Consider the following 20,389-nt stretch of genomic DNA (forward strand, 5'->3'; position numbering starts at 1 on the left):
ATCTGTCTACAAAAGCAGACAGGGAAACTAGGCTTAACAGTAATTCATACACTTCCAAACAGTTTTGGTGCAGACAGTTACATTTAACTGAAACTCGGCTTTTACCAAAATATTAGCATAATACAAAATCCCAAAACACTGGCTATAAAGAAGCTGCTGCCTTTGATGCATCAGTTAAAGAAAAACCCCTCTTGCATAAATGGAGCAGCAGCACAGAACAAGCACAGACCTGGCTGTACATATTCTCTAGGAATTTGCTGGAATTCTCCAACCTCCACCCCACTGTAATGTTTAACACCATAGTGGGGGCAAAATCCAGCATTAAGCCATCATGCAGACTAATGGGAACTTCTTCCCTAGCAAATGCTGCTGCGCTTGCTTCGAATTCATATTATCAATCTGCTTCCTCCTTGTAGTAGGTGCATCTTAGACTCTAACAGTCATGTTAAGTCAGAAGTAAAAAAAAGTTCAGTAACCCACATGGGGCTTTAGTACTGGTCAAGGTGTCGACAAAATACAAGGATGTCAGTAAACTGCATATATAATAGAAAAAAGGTTTACTTTGCATTTAAGTCACATTTAATACAAGACAAGTTGATCAGAAACAGTGAACTGATTCTATCTGGAACAAAGTATGGCACAGATTCCCAATATCTATGGACACTGTGTAAATAACATTTTTCACTCTTTTCAATGATTATCAATTCGCCAAAAATAGTTTAACAGTCAAAAGGGAAGAGTGAAAGAAAACAGATTTAGGAGACGAAATAAAAAATGTCTAAGAATTGAAAATAAGTGACTTTTTACTTTTGTAAGAAACTTTATTTTTAAACTTTTTTTAAAAATGCATTCTCTCCTCAGAACAAATGCCACCTTAAAAAAAAAAACTGCAGTAGCACATGCTTGCACTCAAAGGAAAACATGCAAAACGGATATCTGAAAAAAATCTGCATAAAAATCCAAGACTTCAGGCAAAAGTTTGGCCCCCTGTGCCTCTAGGGAGCTCGGACCATAAACAGCTTTCAGTGCAATGTCTCTTGCTTCCAATTGATGGGGAAACATATGGCAGAAGCTTGTCTCCTGACAGCTAGACTCTCTCCAGATGTTTGAAGCAAAACCAGTCTCGGCTATATTTTAAAAGATCCTGGTTAAATTGTTGCAGGAAGTACAAACAGAATTCAATAAAATTTCAGAATCCAGTGAAGAAAACTTTTGAATTCTACCCTGTGCCATACGCTTCTTCTTTAAAAAAAAAAAAAAAAAAAAAAGACAGAAAAACAGTTTTTATTAATACACCCTCTTGAAAGTTTTTTCTTTTTATTTCTGAAAGCAGCTCTTTATGCAAATCAAAAGCAGTTCCTGAGTAACTGCAGTAAACAGTGTCTTTTAAATATTTTTGCGCCTCAACTCTTCTGTTTTGGTTCTCCTTGTTTTTCTCCCTAGTTTTCAAGTTTAAACTCTGTTCTTTTTCAAAAAATGTGCAAGTTCAGTTAGCATCATTTCCAGAAGTCCACAGCTTGCAGGTCTTCCTGCAGCAACTATAAGATCTGCATGTGTGCTAGGTTGTGTTCCTATACCTATTGCAGATTTTGCTCTCCAACCTGGACAGCATGCACCTTCACGTCTTCTTCAGCATACGCCGGGACTGCCACGTGTGGAACTTGTTGTAGGCTGTCTGCAGCATCTCTTCTATATGACTTATCAACTGAAAGATGAAAGGGAAATAAAATTGTCCCAACTAATGAAAAATAGATCTTCTCCCCTCTCTTTGATCAGGCAGATATTCTGTTGCACCCTTCTTTTTACTCACTAAAAACAGTTATCTCACTAAAACCAAGGAGCCATGCCAAAGTGAGAGAAAACTTTACAACTTTGCTATGGCTGTAAAGGCAGTGGGTTAAGAGGGCTCCCAAGGTGACAAGAGCACATGGAAGTGGTATCTGAATATGCAAACTTTCTGTTCCAGTATTTACGGCGGGACTGCTTCCCACCAAATCAGATTTCAAGTAGCAAAATTTCTACCTTGTGAGAGAACTGGAAAACTGAAACACGACTTCCAATTTTTGTTGTCTATTTTGAGTAACTTCAAATCATAGTTTTATGTATTTTTTTTTTGTAATTGTTCATCAAGGTTTATAGGAAGAAATGGGGCAAAAAAAATGCATGTGTAGTTATGTACATAATTCCCATCTCTCAGTTTTCTAGCTAAGAAAAAAATTAGGCCTCTAGGCCAGAGGAAACAAACCTACCATCTAGTGATAAACATGATTCAAATTTTAATTAAATGAGCACATATCAATCATTAAATGGTACTTCCCCTTACATTTGTGCTTAAATACTGTCTCCGAATCTTCTCTTGGAATGGGCAGAGCTTTGCAACCTGAAATCTTTCCAAGTTACTCCTCATTTTCACAACCTGAAAGAGACAGAAACCAACTGTTTGCACAAAAGGCTTGTTTCCTCTGAAGAAAAAAAAATAGTTCTTCAATAAAACACACTAACTAATCTGGGGGGCTCTCTTAAATTTGCAAAGCTTGAGGAAGAAGAGTTACTAAGCTACTTAATTCTTGATTGTCGGCCCATTGTCAATGGGAGTGTAACATGCCTGGGAATGCAGGGTGGCAATGCGATTAATTGTGGGCAACACTCGGCATTTGTAAAATGCATCCTCCTGGCCTCAAGCAAATGCTGTGCTATAGGTTTTTTAGGCCATATTTTGCAGCAGAAAATCAACATGTCTGAAAGCAATTTTTAATCCTCAGACTTCATGTAAAGTAAAAGAGGAGAATAGTAATGTAAAAGTGGTAAAAGTCATATTTCTGGTATCAGATGGCATCTCTCCTTAAGGCAACTTTTTTTCTAAATTGCATCTGTATGTTTTGAAGATACAACTGAGTGGTTTTTATAATGGAGAGAAGGATGACGCGGAAAAAAAATTGTTACTATCGCTGCACTGGTTACATCTCGGAGCTGGGGAAAGGCCGCGTTGGTTTGTAAGCTGGTAATGACAAATCTGCAGTTTGAATATACCTGACCATTTGGTCAGGAATCGTCTTAGCAGCAACCTCTACTGAAGGGCATGCAGGGATAAATATGTTTTTAGTCAACAGTACCTACAGAATTGCTAGAAAATGTAATATTTTGTGTAGGTTTGACTTTTGATCCTTAGAAAAAGTGCTGCACTTGAAATATACAACTAAGACAAATGTTTTAAGTTACTGAAAGTTGCTTTAAAATATGATCTAGCCACATCATAACTAGGCCTGCCCTAGGAGGTTCCACCTTACCTTTTCTTCTAGGAATGGCGTGTTAACAGGAAAGCAGGACCAGAAGTGTCGCAGCAGTTCCCCTACTGCCACATACAAGTGTTTTAGTTCAGATTGAAGATCATTTGGCACCATCTCTGCAATAGAAGACAGACTTTCTTACATCACTCAAAATTACCCTATGTAAAATGAGAAAAGAAGGATAATGAAAGACTTTACCAATCTATAGCTAATAGAAATGAAGAGAAGCTGGCCAAAAGGGAAGCCTGGACATCATGCTTCAGCCTTGCTCCTAAAGCAGGACTATCAACAGCATTAGAACAGGTCAGACACTGATTTATATTTGAAAGCTTGTGCATTATAAAGGCAGATCTGTGCCAGGCATGTAACGGACACAGGGTACTTGTGTTCTGCGCCCAAGCTGGCAGCGTGGCGGTACTGCTTTTAGGACCACTGCTTTGTTGCCTAGCTTAGCCAGGATGTTAAAGGGAAAGGAGCTCTGCCAGCACGAAGCGGGCACTATGCAAAGAAGTGACTAGATGGAGATCGAAGAAGGATGGCTTGGCTGTTTCGCCTTTGCAGTCCACAAGGATCTTTTTCTTACAGAAAATTGTATATCTTAAATGCAAGATGCAAACAAAACCCCATTCTGAACAATTTGCTAGAGCTTGCTTCCCCGGAGATCTCCCAAAGCAGTGATTTATTTTCTGTAAATCACAGAGAAATCAGGAAGGAGAAATTGTGGATTGGAAACATGGGCACAGTTCCTAGCGCTCCGTTCTGGTAGGTTTAGCGCAGGGTTGTGAGAGTATCTATCGTTAGCTGAGGATACTCTCCTGCTTGCTGCTTACCGCCTGCGCAGTCAGGCTAGGGAGAGGTGAAGCCCCAGAACACAGCAGGCAGCTAGAGATGAAAAGCACTACAAACACTATTACAGAAGTAGCAGGGCACCGAGCAGACTAGCTGCTACTGAGGAACAAAACCCAGAAAGCAAAGCATGAGTTTTGCACGAAAAGCAGCCTTTTCTTCAGCCAAACAAGCAAAACCCATCATCTGTAGATTTCCCCATGGGATGCAGCCTTTGGCACTTGCTCTAAGTTTTCACTGTCTCCACGCAGGTAGCCAATATCCCCACCCTCGCAGCAAGGCTGCATTTTTGCTTTTCTTTTGTTGCCAAAACCCACTGTTAACTCCTGATAACTTCTGTAATTTCCTTTATCATTGTAGCATGTTTGAGAGAGAAAAAACAGCAAGACAGCTGCTACAGTACAATGCAGGAATATAATTCAAATTTTATAATGCTAAATTCTTACGGTTTATGGCTTGCTGTGTTCCACCCTGCATAAGTGCTCCTCCAGGTGACAGGACTGCAATAGTGCTAGTAGCATCACCACTTGAAAGAACCTGAGGGGAGAGAGGGAAGAACTTTTCTAACAGCTTTGTCTCTATGGACAAACAACCCTTTCTATAATACATAAACCAGCTACATAGCTATTTTGAAATGAGATCAAGCAGCAGATTCAGAGTAGTGACTGCTTTACCGAGGGTTAAATTTTGATTTACAAAGAGGGGAAATTCAGAAAGTGACTGGGGAGAGTGACTCAGTGGTTTGCTGTTATCAGGCTGCCAAGGCAGAGCTTCTCTGCCACATATTGTGTAGGAAGATTTACCCCTCCCATGTCACGTTCCGGGCAAGAGACAGCTACAAACCTGCTTATTTTAACCTCTTGAGACAGCAGTGTACCAAATATTATTTGGTAGTTTAGATTTCTTAAACATAAAAGCTGTAAACATATCTGCTGAAGTTGTAAAGTGGATTTAATAACACAAAATTATTGGAGATAGTTACTAAATTATCTGAAAAAATAAAGTTCCAATAGCTAAGAGAGAGACAGTTATACAGAAAGCACAATGCTAGCATCAAGAGGAGAACTTTTTTCAATATTCTTCCATACCTGAGTTAGTTTGGGTACATATGCTTCCATTTCTTGCCTAATACTATTAAAAGAATTAATTATGTCCTGACTGGTTGCATATTGCTGTGATTGAATTGGAGTTGGACCGTGATAATACCTGTGAGATAAGGAGAGGAAAGAAGAGTAGTAAGAGTGTTGGTGAAAGGGAAGCCAAACAAAGTGAACTGTTGTTAAAATGTTTCTCATTTTAGATGCTTTTCAACTTTTGACACTATCAGTTAAACCTTATTTGATGACACTAAAAGAAAAGAGCCTGCCAAATGGGACAAGGCTGGGTGACAGAGGGTAGGACAGCAAAATAAGAAAGTCCTTGTTTCTATTGTGGAATCTGCAAATCTCATCTTGCTCTGAAAACCTATCACTGCTGCCTTTTTGCTGAGCTCTGGGGCTCCCATAGAATAGCAAAATTCAATCTATTTTTGTTTGAATCTTAGCTAAATGTAGTTAAGTGTACATTTGGAATCATCCTCTCTTCCGTAGTATCACTCCATTTCTTTCCTAAAGTTACAACTGTGGATCTCAAATTCAAAAGTCTATAAAACAAGATTACAGCTACCAGAAAGATAGCAGACCAGTACAGTCTCAGATGTCCCCGTTGCATGTTTTTGCCCAGGAGTACATTTTACTTGGGATTTTTTATTTCCATATGCAGCACATATGTTACAAGGTGCAAAAAAGTGCTGACAGATATGAAGTCAAAATTGTAATTTTATTTATAAAATTGTAGTTAGCTGAAAATCAATATTTTTTTTTAAAAAAAAAACAATGACTTGCAAGCTGGTTTATGCAAGAGTTCATATTATGTTTTTAAACTTAACCTAAACATACTTGAATGTTTCACAGTGTAAACTGAATCAGCTAATTCTGTGCTGGTTGTGAAGACAGACCTGCTAGATTGAACATGCTGCAGTACCCATGAATGTTTTATTAACTTACCGATCAGATTTCTTTAAGTTTAGTGCAATAGTTTTAATGCTATTATTCTTTGCTAAATCTTCATATTCAATGGACTCCTGCAGTTTCACCTGAAATAAATCAAAGAATTAAACACCTTACTACTTTCTTGTTCCCCTTTTGTCAGATAGATACAGTCCTGCTATATTGTTTGGTCCCCAAGAAAAATCGGAGCTTTCAGGAAAGTCAAAGCTCATAGCTCTATATTCAACAACACACATATTCTGAAGTGTCTTCTCACTGTATACAGAGCTTTTCAATTGCCCTGCTCTTCACTCATGTAGCTGTCAACTATAGCAAGGAGTATTCAATTCAATTTTGTAGCAATACCAGTATTTCCTTCTCCATTCTGAGCTATTACGGATGGTCTAGGACAGGCTTGCTTTCATTGCACCGGGAATCATTACACTTTCAGTTTAACCTCATTCAGCTGCTGATCTTAAGATAAAGGCCAATATGTGCCAGTTTAGTCATCCCCTCTACAAACAATTCATCCTTAGATTAATATTGGTTCTACTAAAGAGATCAACAGGACCTTCAGCATATAAATTGTTTAGATTTAGTACCAGGTGCATTATAGTCACAAAGCTACTTTGTTCTTGTTCAGGTGGTGGTTCTTTATACTTGTAAAAAAGTTAACTCTTGCTTTAGATGTTACAAAACCAAATAATGAATCTTCAGCAATCCAGAGCTTCTGCTTCCTCTCAGTTACGATTGCATCAACCGTACCTTTTTCATGGGTGGCTGAAAGAAATCTGAATCCCTGGAGTTTCCATCCGTACTGCTGGTTTCGCTGCAATGGTCATTTTGTGCTTCTCTTAAAATAGAGAAACAGCATTAAGAAGAATTCACCTCACAGGAAACTTTAGATACAAATGAGAAACAAAGTAAATCATCTGTTTCAAACTGTATGTTCATATTAACAAATATATCAATTCCCGCCCTCCCCCCCCCCCCACCCCTTACATCTTGTCCTGGTTGTCAAGAAGGAAATTCAGCAGCAGGGAAGGGTGCTGCTTCCTCTCAGAAGGCTGTGGAAGGCAGCAAAGTTGTGCCTAAATTACAACACCTGTGCTGGGCTACAGCACAAGAGCAAAACAGCCTTTCCTTCTTTACGTAAGATATGTAGGTTTAAAAACGTGTCTAAAAACAGTATTTGTCATCTCATGAAGCTCCAAAGAGATTGCATGGAAGCAAAATGGAACCCATACTTCTAGATCGTAATTCTCTCGTTGATATACATTAAAAAAAAAAAAAAAGTTGGACACGGAGTTGCAGATGTTGGAAATTCCTTTAACTCCAAAAAAAAAAAAAAAAAAAAAAAAAAAGCTTTTTAAATGCACCAAAACTTACTGTTTTCTGAGGCCAGCTGCAAGGACCATGGCACTGTGATGATTAAAGCGTTTTATAATGGCAGCATTACTACTTTCTCGAGCAGATTTTGAGGCGTTTGATGTAGAGGCCACAGGAGCTACACCATAGCCCTGTAAGGAAAAGAACGTTAGTTACTACCTGCCCCCAGAATTAAAAGGGCCATTTTCTGTTGCGCAGTGATTCAGGAAAGCTTTATGCCCTAGTCTTTGGAGATCTGAACATTACTGAGTGATGCTGTATGATCTTCTGAAGTCCTATCCTCCTAATCTTTCCCACCCCCATCAGCTAGGTGTTTTTTTTTTTTTTTTAAAAAGCATCTCTGACACTGTGTTGAACAGGCAGGCAGGGGAGGCAAAAAAGCTGTCAGCTGTTTTAAAGGCCAGTCCATGGCCCACAGGCAGAATGACCCCTGTCAGGAGAACCCACTAGCATGGGAAATCAAAAACCCTTGAGCCTTAAGGCTGTTTCCTAGACCCCAGGTGGCCAAAGCAAATCTCACTGCTCCTATGCTCATTTTTATACTTGCAATTAACCAGGCTCGAAAGCAAACTAGGTCTGTTTGCATAGCCCTTCAGACACCTCTATCCTCAACTTGTAGGTCAGCTTCAGACTGTTAGCATAATGTAGCACTTAGTAACACTGATGATTATTTTTGTTTGTTTTTACTAAAATCTGAAGTTTTAGTTAAGTCAACTATAGAAAAGTGCATGTGATTTTTTTTCTCGTATTGGTACACCATTGTTTTATTTTATGCTTGGAGGCAAATAATGTTATGCATATTTTTGGCACAAACACTGACATTTAAAGGTAAGAAAGGAAACTATATAAAGGGTCTCAAATTAAGCTGAATTAAACACAAGCAATGTCTGAAGGGCGAATAAAAGCAAAATTTGTACTACTCTTCTGTATGCTGCTACAGTTTCTAAAAGGTAGGAAGAAACCAGAGACTCTACTTCAGATTAAAAACAAACAAAACATACAAATGAAATAATTCCTTTTAAAAACTGACAAGTTTTGCTTTACACCTGGCATGCTAAAACAAGCATCCAGGGCAATGTGCACCTACTAGGCACAGGCTCTAATTCTTGACACCTGGACAAGTATGTAAATTAGGAGTACTTAATAAAATTGCAGCAACACAGTAAGTGATGTGTTTTAAAGTAGTATCTGTGGTACTTAACCCAAAGAAGAACCCACATCCTCCTTAAATGAAATGAAAACTCCCCCTGCCACTCCAAGAAAGGTACTTACTTCATCTAATGTTTTATCTTCCAAAGCTGTTAAATCTAGCAGAGGGTTTTTTACTCCTTGAGACACCATTGTTTTTAACCCTATAGGAAAGGAGCAGAAAGAAAAGACCATGAAAAACTCTATCTAAACATATAAAAATAATTGTGGGATTATTAAGCTACCTTTTCATTTTAAAAGGAGCAGCCAATGGTTCTGTGGATGATTTTGTGTCCTGGTAACTTCGTCTGTGACTGGTAACTTTCAATCCTTTTCAAACTCTCCTTTAAAATAAGAAGCTTGAAAAACTACTGTAAAAGATCATCTTACTTGCTTACAGAAATGCCATCAGCTTCTACAAATAAGTGAATACTGTTCTGAGAAAAAAAAAAAAACTGAAGATGCCTATTTCAAACACAAGTACATTATTATAGTAGAAGCTGGAGACCTTAACTTCATGTTTCTTGTAATTTTGCCACTCCTGATACTGTCCTGCGTACTGTCTTGCGGTTATGTAAATCATCTCCCTATTTACATCTGATGACAGTTTTTGCATGTGAAATGTTGTGGGATTCCTAATGTTCTATCTCTGTTAGACAGAACTCATGCACATTAAGGAAGGGTGTTAAGTGACGTCCTCTCTTCACGTTTCTGTATAATCATAGAACTACCTAAAAAAAAAAAGTTTAGTGTGAAATCTTAAAATATCATCTGAGTCCTAATAAAGGCTGAGAGAGAACAGAAGCATTTAAATAGGATTCACATTTGTCTTTTGCTTAAAAAAAAAAAAATCAGGTACAAAAGATTTACCTGAGATAAGTCTCACATTAACCGTTATTCCTTAGTAACGGATTATGGAGTATAACCAAAGTTGCATGATAAGGTATTAGGGGAATTTGTCACTGAGTTGTTATTTCATGAGTTGTGGAAGGGGTATTTCTAGTGGTAGCACTTTCCAAAGGCTAATTTGTTTCAAGGAATGTATCAGATGTAATAATTCTTCGTTATCAGATACACTAAGGATAGCAAAGTCGTAGCTACCTTTCAGTGATTATTTCACTTGACAAATGATCTTCAGTAAACAGCTATCAGAAAACTTTGACTTGGCCTTAGCTAGGTTTACTAGATAAACTTTAAAGCTCTATAATATAGCTAAGAGATAATAATAGCCTGCGACAGAAGCAGAGTCAAAATTCTTACCTTTTTCATCCAGTTTGGCACACTCTGCAAAGAGGTCTTTTGAGCCTGTGTTGAGCCTGTCCCGATGGAAGTAATGAGACTGAAAAAATCGTGTCCAGAATTCCCTCTCTGTCATGTTATGTGGAACGTTTTCTGCGTATTTCATTTTTACTGCAAACAAACAAGTGATTACTACAAAGTGTTTGGCAACATGTTCTATGTTAACCATTCCTGGCTTTCTGTCTAATGCTATCTTCAATTAAGAGAATATAAGAAGAATGCATAGTTTAACATCAGCAAAGAGATGCTAGTTTTTCCCTTGCAATCTTCTAATTTTTTTTTTCGGTGGGGGGTGGATCATGAGGCAGCAGAGGTGGAGGAAGGGAGGGAAAGCATATTACAGAAGCTCAAATACTCTATTTTTATTCACACAAAATAATAATGTTATTTGCCACAATTCTGTGTGTGTTTTTTTTTTTAAAGCATTGCACACTATTCTCAAGCTAGACATCGTTTCTAACATGGGGCCAAAATGAATTGTGCCAGCAATATAGCATAACGGAGGGATGGAAATTACCTTCTTTTCATCCTAAATATTGTTTATTGAAAAACGTACCAAATTATTAAAACCTTTAGTATAGGAAGATATTTGTTACACAAAGCAGTATTCTTACCTGCAGGATATGTTCGAAATATGGATTCAATGATATCTGAAGTTAAATTGTACCTCAGACCATTGCAGCCATCTGTTTGAGGCCGTACATCAGCCTAAAAAAAAGCAAACAGGGACAGAAACTACTTAAGTCTGAATTTCTTCTGTAAACAAAGGAGGTGATCAAATGAGTTGTCAATCAAATGCTTCTATGGATAAAATAATTATCTTCCTCCAAAAGTCCATAGCATATTTGGTCATAAGCAAGTATTTTAGGAGATATAAAAGAGCACATATTAATTACAATATATTACATTTGTCAATTAAAGTAGACTGTGTCAGTGAAATAGATTTTGAAGACAAGACGGAAAGTAAAGACCAATCAAAACAAGGTATACAGAGTTAAATATGTCCTTGTTTAAAAAGGCACATTTACAGTATATGCCTGTTGTTCATTCAGCAATTTGGTTATTGAATAATCAGTGATCATGTGACAAAAGGACCTATGGCTCTTACACCTCATTTATTTATATATTAAGACCATCTCAGTATAACTGATAAGTAACACTGAATTTAAAAATGGAGGGCAAGCCTTGGTCTGAATTTGGAAGTTATAATTCTGTGATCTTCTGGGAAGATGCAGGAGCAACTACTCAGTGCAGTTCTCAGTAACAGGGAGAAGTAGGTGACAGTATGTGCTGCCTTCTTTTCATCTTTTTCTTTTCCTGTACATTTACCTTCTGGGTTTTGTACCATATGATTTCTAGAGAATTCCCAGTATAGCCATATAAATACTTTAACTTGAACTGGGACACACATGTATGTGAAGTTTTTTTTCCATTAATTTTACAAATGCAGAGTGCATAAACACAACTGGTTATTTTAAACAAAATTTCTTTTTTTTTTTTTGTTAATGTCTGAGTAACTTATACAGACAGTTGTACATTTGTAAGGATAGTGGGAGAAAGGAAATGAAGAATTAAGTTCCTTTGATTCAGGTATTTCTAGGCAGAAAAGCAAATATTTCTGCAGCAGTGAAGTTAGAAAACGAAAACCACCCACTTCCTCTTCCCTTCCTAAGCCCTTGATGTAGTCATGCAGTCATTAGAGGTGGAAATGGATTCCAGCTAGTCTGTCTAGCTCTGTGAATTCTGTTGCAGGAGTAAAAACACGTCTCCATGGGAAGAATCTGAGACTTGTACTTAGATTACAGCCTGATTGCATTTAGACTACTGAGACACGCTTTCTACAAATGGGTAACATAACAGACCTGGACAAAGAGCGAGATAAAACAAGCTTTCAGATACACAGTTGTTCCTCAAGTAGGTGAAAGCATGTACTGATTAAAAATAAAAAAATTTAAAAAGTCTTTTGCATTGGAAACCTTTTTAGCTTCTTTTATGTATATAGATGCTGCAACAGATGTTACTTTAATTTACTGCATTAATATTGGGTTTTCTAGTGGCAAGTTCTCCATTTTTCTTGTCCATTTTTACGTGTTGAGTATATGCTCACTGACACTTTAAAGTAAGTTCAAACTAAGTATCTTAAATTGTCAGAATTTTGAGGTTGCAGTGTCAGATAAAACCTTTACTTTTTTTCCTCTCCATTACTTTTGCAATAATTTAACACATGAAGCAGTTTTAGTTAGGAAACCAGGAAGGAAGAACCTTGACACATACAGGAATAAAGTAAACAAGTGATAGAACTCTCACTTTTCCCAAGTTGGTCGCACCAAAATCCTTTATACTAGAGGCTCAACATACCAGAAATGCTGCAGAGATGCCCACATCCTGCTTACTAGATGCTGCAGAATTATCCACTGCATTCAGGCTCAAACGGTTGGCCCAGAACTCTTCAGCACTGATTACTTGGCTCACAACAAGGTCTTTATAAAGCTGAAACAAAACAGGATCTTCTTGCAGCATTCTGGTAAAAAAATGTATTGAATATAATTGATATGCTGCAGAATAAATCACTAGGATTTCCATAACATGGGTTCACAAAAGGAACAGAAGCTAAATTTCTTTCCAAATGCTGTGCATTTCTTAAAACTATGCAAATGACCAACCTCTACAGCTGTACTTATTCCCAAAAGAACAAAGAAAGGACTAGAAAATATGCTTGGGGAATAGCCGTAAATCGTAGAAGATGGTAACTCTTAGGATGATATTAAGGTGCGATTCATGCCTCAACCTTAAATATTCTGCAATGCTCTTGTATCTTTGCATGCTGCACTGTGCCTTTTGAACTGCAAAAATACAACAAATTTTCTTGAACTTCTGTAACAAAGGTCTAATGGAGGGAGGGGACTTCAGTGCTAACCCAATCTTTTTAGATCTTAAATGTCAGCAGTTACAGGACTCCGTGCTAGTAGAAGAGGACAGACCGGAGTATGCATGGATTAAGACATCGTGAAACACACATTGCTTGGAGTTGTTTGTTCATGTACATTCCTCTTAGTGAGAGCCCGCTGCAGGATCCCTTAGCTACAGCACAACTGCTGCAGATGCATTCAAGCTCAGTGCTTCCCCCAGGGAATGTCTATCAAAGTCAGCATCCAATTAACAGTTATTACCTTTACAGGTATCCAAAATGCAAAACATGTCTACACTTGAAGCTTTACATAGTTCATGTTTAAGCTGCTTTTCATACAGCTCTATGCATAGTTGGTGCCTAGTATTTATTTTCTGGGAAAGCCGCATATGTATGGAGAATCAGTCAACAACATTAACAGTTTTAAGCATGCGACTGACTTGATTGCTTACAAACAAAAACAAGGGAATCTTATGAACATGCAGAAAATAGTATGTGGCCTGGGGAAGAAAACTGATGAACTGCAATTTGGTCTGAATGAAAGTCTAACTGCCCTAATGAAGATGCTGGATGAGGTGGAAGTGATACCTTTTTGTGGCAGAACATCTCTAGTATGTTTCCTTTCAGTTATTTTTCTTTTTTTTTTTTCTTGCTGATGCAAATACATGTTAATGGAAATTTCCATAAATCAGTGTGCAGCAGGCAGTAGTCTCTTAAATTGAAATATATCACTAAAGCTTGGATTTTGGTATGCGCCTCCCCTCCATGTATCAATAAATGGAAGATGTGCCCCAGGCTCTGGATGTAGTACCCTTCCACAGTAGACTTTAAAAGAGACTGTTCGGCCCTCAGTTGCAGGTGAAGCCAATGAAACTACTGGTCTCTGACTTGTAATGGTCAAAGGAACAGCCTGTGATGGTGTGCAGAGATGTTGGCTTTTCTAGAACTAGAAAATGGCTTAATGTTACATGGCATAATACTTTAAAACCCCGCTTCAGGGTACAAAGATTCAGCGCTAAGACTGTTCGTATATTCAGTACTGCTAGAAACAAGGCAGGTAGCATAAAGAAGCTATGATAACAATGCCAAAGAACCATCTCAAGGCGTCAGAGCACCAGCACAAGAGCTTATGCAGTAGCGCTGTTCCCTTCCACTGTTCAGAAAAATCAAAAATCTCATCTGCCCTTGGAAGTGATACTCGTATCTTTGCTAGCTTTAACATTTCTAACTTCAAAGCTAGAACTGCCTTTGAAAATACTGCCTAGGAGCTAACAGCTACGGGATTCACAGGAGGTATGAGCATGGAGTGAAGCTCATCTGGGTAGACGCAGAGAAGCATTCCCTGCAGCCACTAGGACCGGTTTAACAGAAACTCTGTAAGGCAGGAGAAGCTCCGGCCCTTTAGGGAAAAGGGCTTGGGCCTGAATATCTTAACCAAAAGCTTCTCAAAATAATTATCCTGCCTGCCAAATAGCTACAATAGCTACATCTCACTCAAGTGAGATGAATGAAAAGGCCTAGCAATTTAGCAGAGGATACCAAATATCAGGAAAGAATATTTCAGGCAGGAAAAAGTCACAAACCAAGGAAGGTGTGAATTTCTGGGGGAAAAGAAAAAACAGTATTTCAGGCAGCTTTTCTATGAGCATACGTATGTGCTTATGAAGGCTAGAGACAGCCTGCCACTTGTGTGCTTTGATCTCATGGGTAACGGAGGCTAAGTGGCAGCAGGGCTGTCTGCCTTTACACCCAAGGAACGTGCTACTGGGGAGGCCAGTCGCGCGTCTTGACACACACCGCGCTTGGGGAAGGCCTCGGGAACCCCATGGAAAGCGGCCGACTTTGCTATGGATACAAACGCAACGTTTCCAACCACGCTCGTTGCATCATGAGCAGCGTTGCAATACAACACAAGAACTGTTAACAGAAATTCACTACAGCTAGGTAAGAAATTCAAAAGAGCTATTTTGGAAGGCTTCCCCTTTACCTGTTCTTCTCCTCAAGTTCTTTATTAGCTTTCCTTTTGAATTTGGGCAACAGTTGTTGAAGAAGATCCTTTACTGCATCTCGTTCCTTCACTGCTGTGCTTTCATTGGAGAAGTGAAAGTTGGTTGTGTCCCCTGCATGCAATACTAGCTGAAGCTGAATTTTAGCTTTACCTTCAGGACTGATTTTCTGGCCTAGATTACACAGAGAGTATTAATTAGCAACAGGCAGTAAGCTTATGTAACAAACTGTCTCCCCTGGAGCATTTGCTTATAGGCAGTTATCCACGTCATCCAATTAAATATCTTTACCCTGCATGTGAATTCCAGCCAGGAAAGTGGAACATACAGTCTTCTCCTTACATTAATTTGAAAGCTCCACCACCTTCTCTAAATCACAGGGCGCTGGCCTCAGCTGCGCATTACTCAGTATCCTTCAGCCAGAGCTCAGCAGCCCAGCTCCATCTCTGCATTCTCACATGCTGTATTAGAAAGCCACAGCAAATTAGATGGTCATCACCATGATGTTTAAGGTAGTAACAGCTCAGGCTGCTGCTGAAGGTGACAACCTCATTCTCCCTTTCTGCTTCTTCCTGGTGCCTTTCTTGAGCTGGGGTTAGCATCTGTGCAGCAAGCCAAAGGAAGGAACTGATCTACTCAAAAGTACCTCTCCTCCCCGCCCCCCCTTTTCTTTTTTTCAGAGCTGGATCAGTTCCTGCAAAAGAGAAGTGGTAAGAAGGCAGATGCAGGGTGGAGTAGCAGCACAGCAGAAGGTGCTCTGCTTTCAAGCATCAGGTAAGCACACCCACCAGCCCTCCCAAAGGGGATCATCAGCGTCTCCAAGGTGCTGCTGCACCCTAGTGACTCATGGAAAACTCAAGAAAACCCTCACTCCTGCTTCTCTTCTTATAACCAGAGGGAAGAAATACTAAAACAGCTGTACTGGCCAACTGTTTTATTGCAGTGTTTTAGCAAAGCACTGTAAATGGCACCTGTATAACTTAAGACTCTTGAATCTTTCTCCAATGAGACTAGCAGACAGTTACCAAATGTCACCACTAAATTATGGAGTCCATTACAAATTTACAACTACCCCATTTTGTTCAATTCTGTATTAACAAAGAAGGACATCTAAGTTAGGCTTCTATCTGGAAACATTTAGTATATAAGCTGCCTAAGTCTGAGGCTAAATTGATGTAAACTCATAGACAAAACCTCTACAGAACTCGATAGTAGGTGAACAGACCTTCTAAATGCATCACATTCATGCTCAAAGAGAACAGCATGTTAGTTTTGAATCTTCACCCACCCTTTTGGTCATCCTGCAGTACCTGTAGGTGACTTTAACAGCAATATGCACTGGACCTTCTCCAAGAGAGCAATGAGTACAATTCCCCTTTTCTTTTTTTTTTTTTTTTTTTGGCATTAGAACTCATGGAACATGAACGCTAATTGGAGCCAGACAGGCAGCATAGTATAGACATTTATTGTTCACTTTTGATTTGCAAGTACTCTGCTATTACAACAGCAGCTATTTATTCAGTGATTTACCAATCAGGCTCAACTACAGAAGCTCGCGCTTCTGAAGCTGTGGTCTGGTAGATGAAAATAAAACAGTGAGGTTCATTTTATGTGAAAACTGAAGCAGCTTTAGAGGCATCGTCTAACAGATGACATGCCAGAGAGTTTCTATCTTAGACCCCGAAAATCCTGTACTATTCCTCAGCCACTCTCCCACCCTTTCCTCCACAAGCATATGGCATAGATTATTTCTCTGTTCAATTTACTGCAGAAGTTTACCCAAAGTTACTGGCAAATGCAGCACAACTTACATAGCTGAAGATGACAGAAGTTGTGCAGATGATCTGCAGCAACTCCCTTACATTGCTAATCACTCACCCTGGGCCAATGGCTACTGCTGCACAGAACAGCCTAGTGTAACCTCCAAACCCTCGCCAACTGCCCAACTGTTCCACAGCAAATAAGCCTTGGGTTGCATTCAAGCATCCCCTGAAACACTGCATGCTGAAGCGGGCACAGAAAACTCTTTGCTTACATTTGATGTCCGCATACATGTGGCTGACGGTGAACCGGTCTTTGCCTTCGGGCGCCCACGCTATCCTCTCCGCCATCAGGTAGAGCGCCCCATCCTGCTTCTTCTGCCGAACCTTCTTCACGATCAGTAACACTTCTTCAGATGACGTTGCCATGGTGCCTCTAAGAAGCTGTTGAAAACAGAGGTAGAGGTGATGGCTACCATTCTTTTCCCTGTAACTTTCTCACTATTTCTGCCTATTTCAAGGAATTAAACCTGCATTCACATGTTCATGCTGTCATCATTTTTGGACTATCCCAGATCGATGCACTTTCCTCTGTCAATGCAGAGAGCAACTTTATTTAATGAATTATATTACTAATACTGCTTGTGGCCCCATACAAAGTCCTGCAAATCTTACATTTAAATCAACAGCCAACTTTTCCTTTTTCGATGCTTCTCCACTGGTTACTCATGTTCAGAAGAAAACCAAACCTGGTCAAAAACTTATATTCCAAATGCCCACTGACATTTGGCAACATATTTCTTCTTCAGCATGTTAAAATATTTCAGAAAAAAAGAGGAAAAAAAGGCACAGGAGAAAAATGACAGTTTTCAGATTTCCTCTGTATGCAACCTAACTTGGTCCAGTTACAGGACTACAGGGCTGTTTTCCCTGTAGCAACTTCTGAGCAGTATTTCATACGCTTGACTCCAGCTAGCCCCTTTCTTACGTCCTCCAAATACTGTGTGATTAATGTTATACCTGCTTCTAAACAACGGGGACTGTGTTACCAGCTGCACATCAACAAGCCTTCTTCCCAGAAGCCACCATCTTCCTCCTTACACACACACTAAGCCTTAAATTTCTCAAGAAAATAAGAACATACAGAACATACATCAGTGCTTTCAGCTCTAAATATGCTTATCAGTCTAACTGCTCTACTTTGTACATCATACTCTTTTCTACTGTTACATAAAATGCTAATAGAAACGTTTAGAACATCTATGCATATTTCATATGTTCTAGAGTATTTGTAATATTTACAGCTGCCTGCATCAAAATTCAAAATGAAACCTGCATCAGCTATCACTGCACACTCCTAACAGAGACCAGAAAACAAAATTCCAATGCATTTAATTCATGTATGTATTTTTTACGCTAAAAGAATGGGATATTTTGCTTTGCCAGCCTGAAAAGTATTGTAGTATTCTCTTTGGCAGAAGCCTTATAACCCAGTCACTGAAATGCATTAAGCACTGTGCTAAATGGAAAGACATTTAATAGCAGAACATCTCTGCACTTAAGCTTTGCTCCTTCATCACCTCAGTCAGCCTGTGCTTTGCCAAAGACTTGCGCATGGGGTTTCCCAGCAGCCCCACTGCAGCACCTGCTCAGAGCAGCCCTGCTACTGCTGTGCTCTGCGGGGAAGCTGTGGGCCCAGCCGGAGCAGGGAGGCAGGCCTGGCACTGCTGCAGCCTCTCCGGTAGCACTGGTCTCTCCCAGCACTGCCCTTCCATTTGGGATTTCCTGCGGGGGTCTGTAGTCTCCCCTCAGCATGCTACCCTGGCTGGAAAAGGGCAGCTGGCCGTGCACCAGAAACCTCACTCTTCTGTGTGAGACCGAGGGGGTTGACTTTGCTCCCCTTTGCTTTGCGAACTCCAAATCCTTAGTTTAGATCCCTGTGATGGAGCACAGAGGTGTGGTGGATGCAGGGGGAGCAGAGCGCTCCCGCAGCCAGGCCCGCTCCGCCGCAAGCAGCTTTGCTCTGCCACCCACACCCTGCTTCCCAGGCAGGGAGAGAGCGCTCAGGGGCTCCCGCCTCGGGCGGCTGCTGCCAAGGCACCAGCTCCCTGCGGCTCTTCCTCGTGTCATCACTGCCTCCTCCTGCGGGCAGCAACTTGCAGCGGCCCTTGGAGCGGATAAATCACAAGCAGTGCGAGCAGCACTTGGAACAAGGAATGCAGCGGTGGCCTCAAAACAGGGAAGGGGGTGGCAGGAAGATCAGGAATCAGGATTTACAGAAGTTGGCACCTTTTGCTGATGGAAACAAGATGGCTCCTTGTGTAAGACAAATAAAGCCCTGCGAGCAGCTCGCAGCCCCCTCGTTAGGGAGGCGTGAGGCTGGCCCCAGGGCACCGTGGGGCCCGCAGGGCCTCAGCATACCGAGGTCCTGCTCTGGGGGCCCTCGCGGCATCCCGTGACGGAGGCCGCTGTCCCCGCCGGGTCGCGCCCGCCGCGCTCCGTGACTTTCCTGAACTTTCAGGAGCCGCCGCCGCGGATGAGGCCCGACTCCCAGCACGAGGGGCCGCGGCGCTCGCCCCGCGCTTCTCCCTGTCCCCGCGCTAACGGGAGCGGTGCAAAGGAGCGGAGGGCAGCGCAGGGCCCGTCCCGTGCCGCAGGCTCGACCCCGGCCACTGGCGGCGGTTGGTGACGGTTGGCGCGGCCGTTACGCGCCGCCGGGCACCCGGCAACGCGCGCGCGCGCGCCCATCCCCCTGCCCGCCCCCGCCCCCCGGGTCCTACCGTGCGGACGGGACAGGCCAGGCCAGGCCGCGCCGGGGCCGGTGCTAGGGGGGCCCGGCCGCCTCCGGGGCCATGGGGCGGCGCGGGCACGTGACCGGAACACGCCGCGGCGGCGGGGCGGGCGCCGCGTCACGTGACGGCCGCGCCTTCCCCTCCCCCTGCCGCCGCCGCCATTGCGGTCGTCTTCCCGGTCACGTGGCGCCGCCCTTCTATCCGCCCGGCCTCCTCCCGCCGCCGCCGCCGCGGCGAGGAAACGCACGGCGCCGCCGTCGTCCCGAAGCAGCCGGGCCCGCCTGGCCCGCGGCTCCGCTCCCGGGACGGGGCCGCCGCCGCCCCGCGCCGCGGGGGAGGGGCCGCCCCGTGCCAACGGCCCCAGGGGGGAGGGGGCGCGCGCCGCCGTCACGCGGGCGGGGCGGGGCGGGGCGTGACGCAACTTCCTGCGGCGCCCGGTACGACGCGAGAGCGGACGTCAGGTGCGGGGCGGAGCGCGCGGTGGCCGTTAGCGGCTGCGGGTGACGGTTGGGCTGAGCGGCCGGGCTGGGTGGGCAGCGGCTGTGGCGCAGAACAGGAAAGCTCCGGTTGTGACTTCCTGTATTTGAAGCCGCTGGAAGGCGTCCCTTTCACTTCAGGGTCTGCGGCTGTCGCGGGGCTCGGAAGGAGCGTCTGAGCTCGCGTAAGTGCTGTAGTCTGGAGAGTGCTCTGACGCGCACCCTGCCTTTTCTGGTGCCTCTTGAGAGCAAGTTTGCACGCTGCCGGTGATGCACGTTCCCACAGGATGGCGCTTCTGAGGGCTTTAGTTTGTAGTATTAAATATACACAAGTTTAAAGACTTAAGTGTGGCTTGTAACTTTTTTTTTTCCAAGCAATGTAAAAACATAAAAAATCATCTGCTATGTTTA

The 20,389-nt window shown here is 42.0% G+C and overlaps 1 protein-coding gene and 1 long non-coding RNA gene across 3 annotated transcripts in view; one reads left to right on the plus strand and one right to left on the minus strand.

Annotated features, from left to right (window-relative positions):
• The window catches only part of LOC148594526 (uncharacterized), a 36,185-nt gene extending 19,193 nt beyond the window's left edge, over positions 1-16,992 (plus strand). Inside the window, exons 2-3 of the long non-coding RNA XR_015913442.1 lie at positions 15,631-15,724; positions 16,722-16,992. This is a non-coding gene — a long non-coding RNA (uncharacterized LOC148594526). The remainder of the gene's footprint in view (positions 1-15,630; positions 15,725-16,721) is intronic.
• On the minus strand, positions 541-19,013 carry GTF2H1 (general transcription factor IIH subunit 1). 2 transcript variants are annotated; one of them, XM_010222722.2, is made up of 15 exons: positions 19,000-19,013; positions 16,986-17,154; positions 14,932-15,124; positions 12,395-12,557; positions 10,651-10,744; positions 9,998-10,147; positions 8,822-8,901; positions 7,550-7,680; positions 6,926-7,013; positions 6,179-6,267; positions 5,222-5,339; positions 4,580-4,670; positions 3,288-3,403; positions 2,324-2,416; positions 541-1,705 (listed from the first exon to the last, which is right to left on the minus strand). In XM_010222722.2, the coding sequence occupies exons 2-15, from the start codon at positions 17,137-17,139 to the stop codon at positions 1,619-1,621; spliced, it is 1,647 nt and encodes a 548-aa protein (XP_010221024.2). In that variant the 5' UTR covers positions 17,140-17,154; positions 19,000-19,013; the 3' UTR covers positions 541-1,618. The 2 variants fall into 2 exon arrangements, with proteins under 2 accessions (XP_010221024.2, XP_088381994.1); XM_088525868.1 differs by lacking the exon at positions 19,000-19,013 and adding an exon at positions 15,242-15,644 and having other exon boundaries at positions 16,986-17,112.
• Between the last annotated feature and the right edge of the window lie 1,376 nt (positions 19,014-20,389).

The sequence above is a fragment of the Tinamus guttatus genome, unplaced genomic scaffold, assembly GCF_059628265.1.
Source record: "Tinamus guttatus ecotype Peru unplaced genomic scaffold, ASM5962826v1 Tinamus_guttatus_pri_ptg000240l, whole genome shotgun sequence".
NCBI classification, from domain to species: Eukaryota; Metazoa; Chordata; class Aves; order Tinamiformes; family Tinamidae; genus Tinamus; species Tinamus guttatus.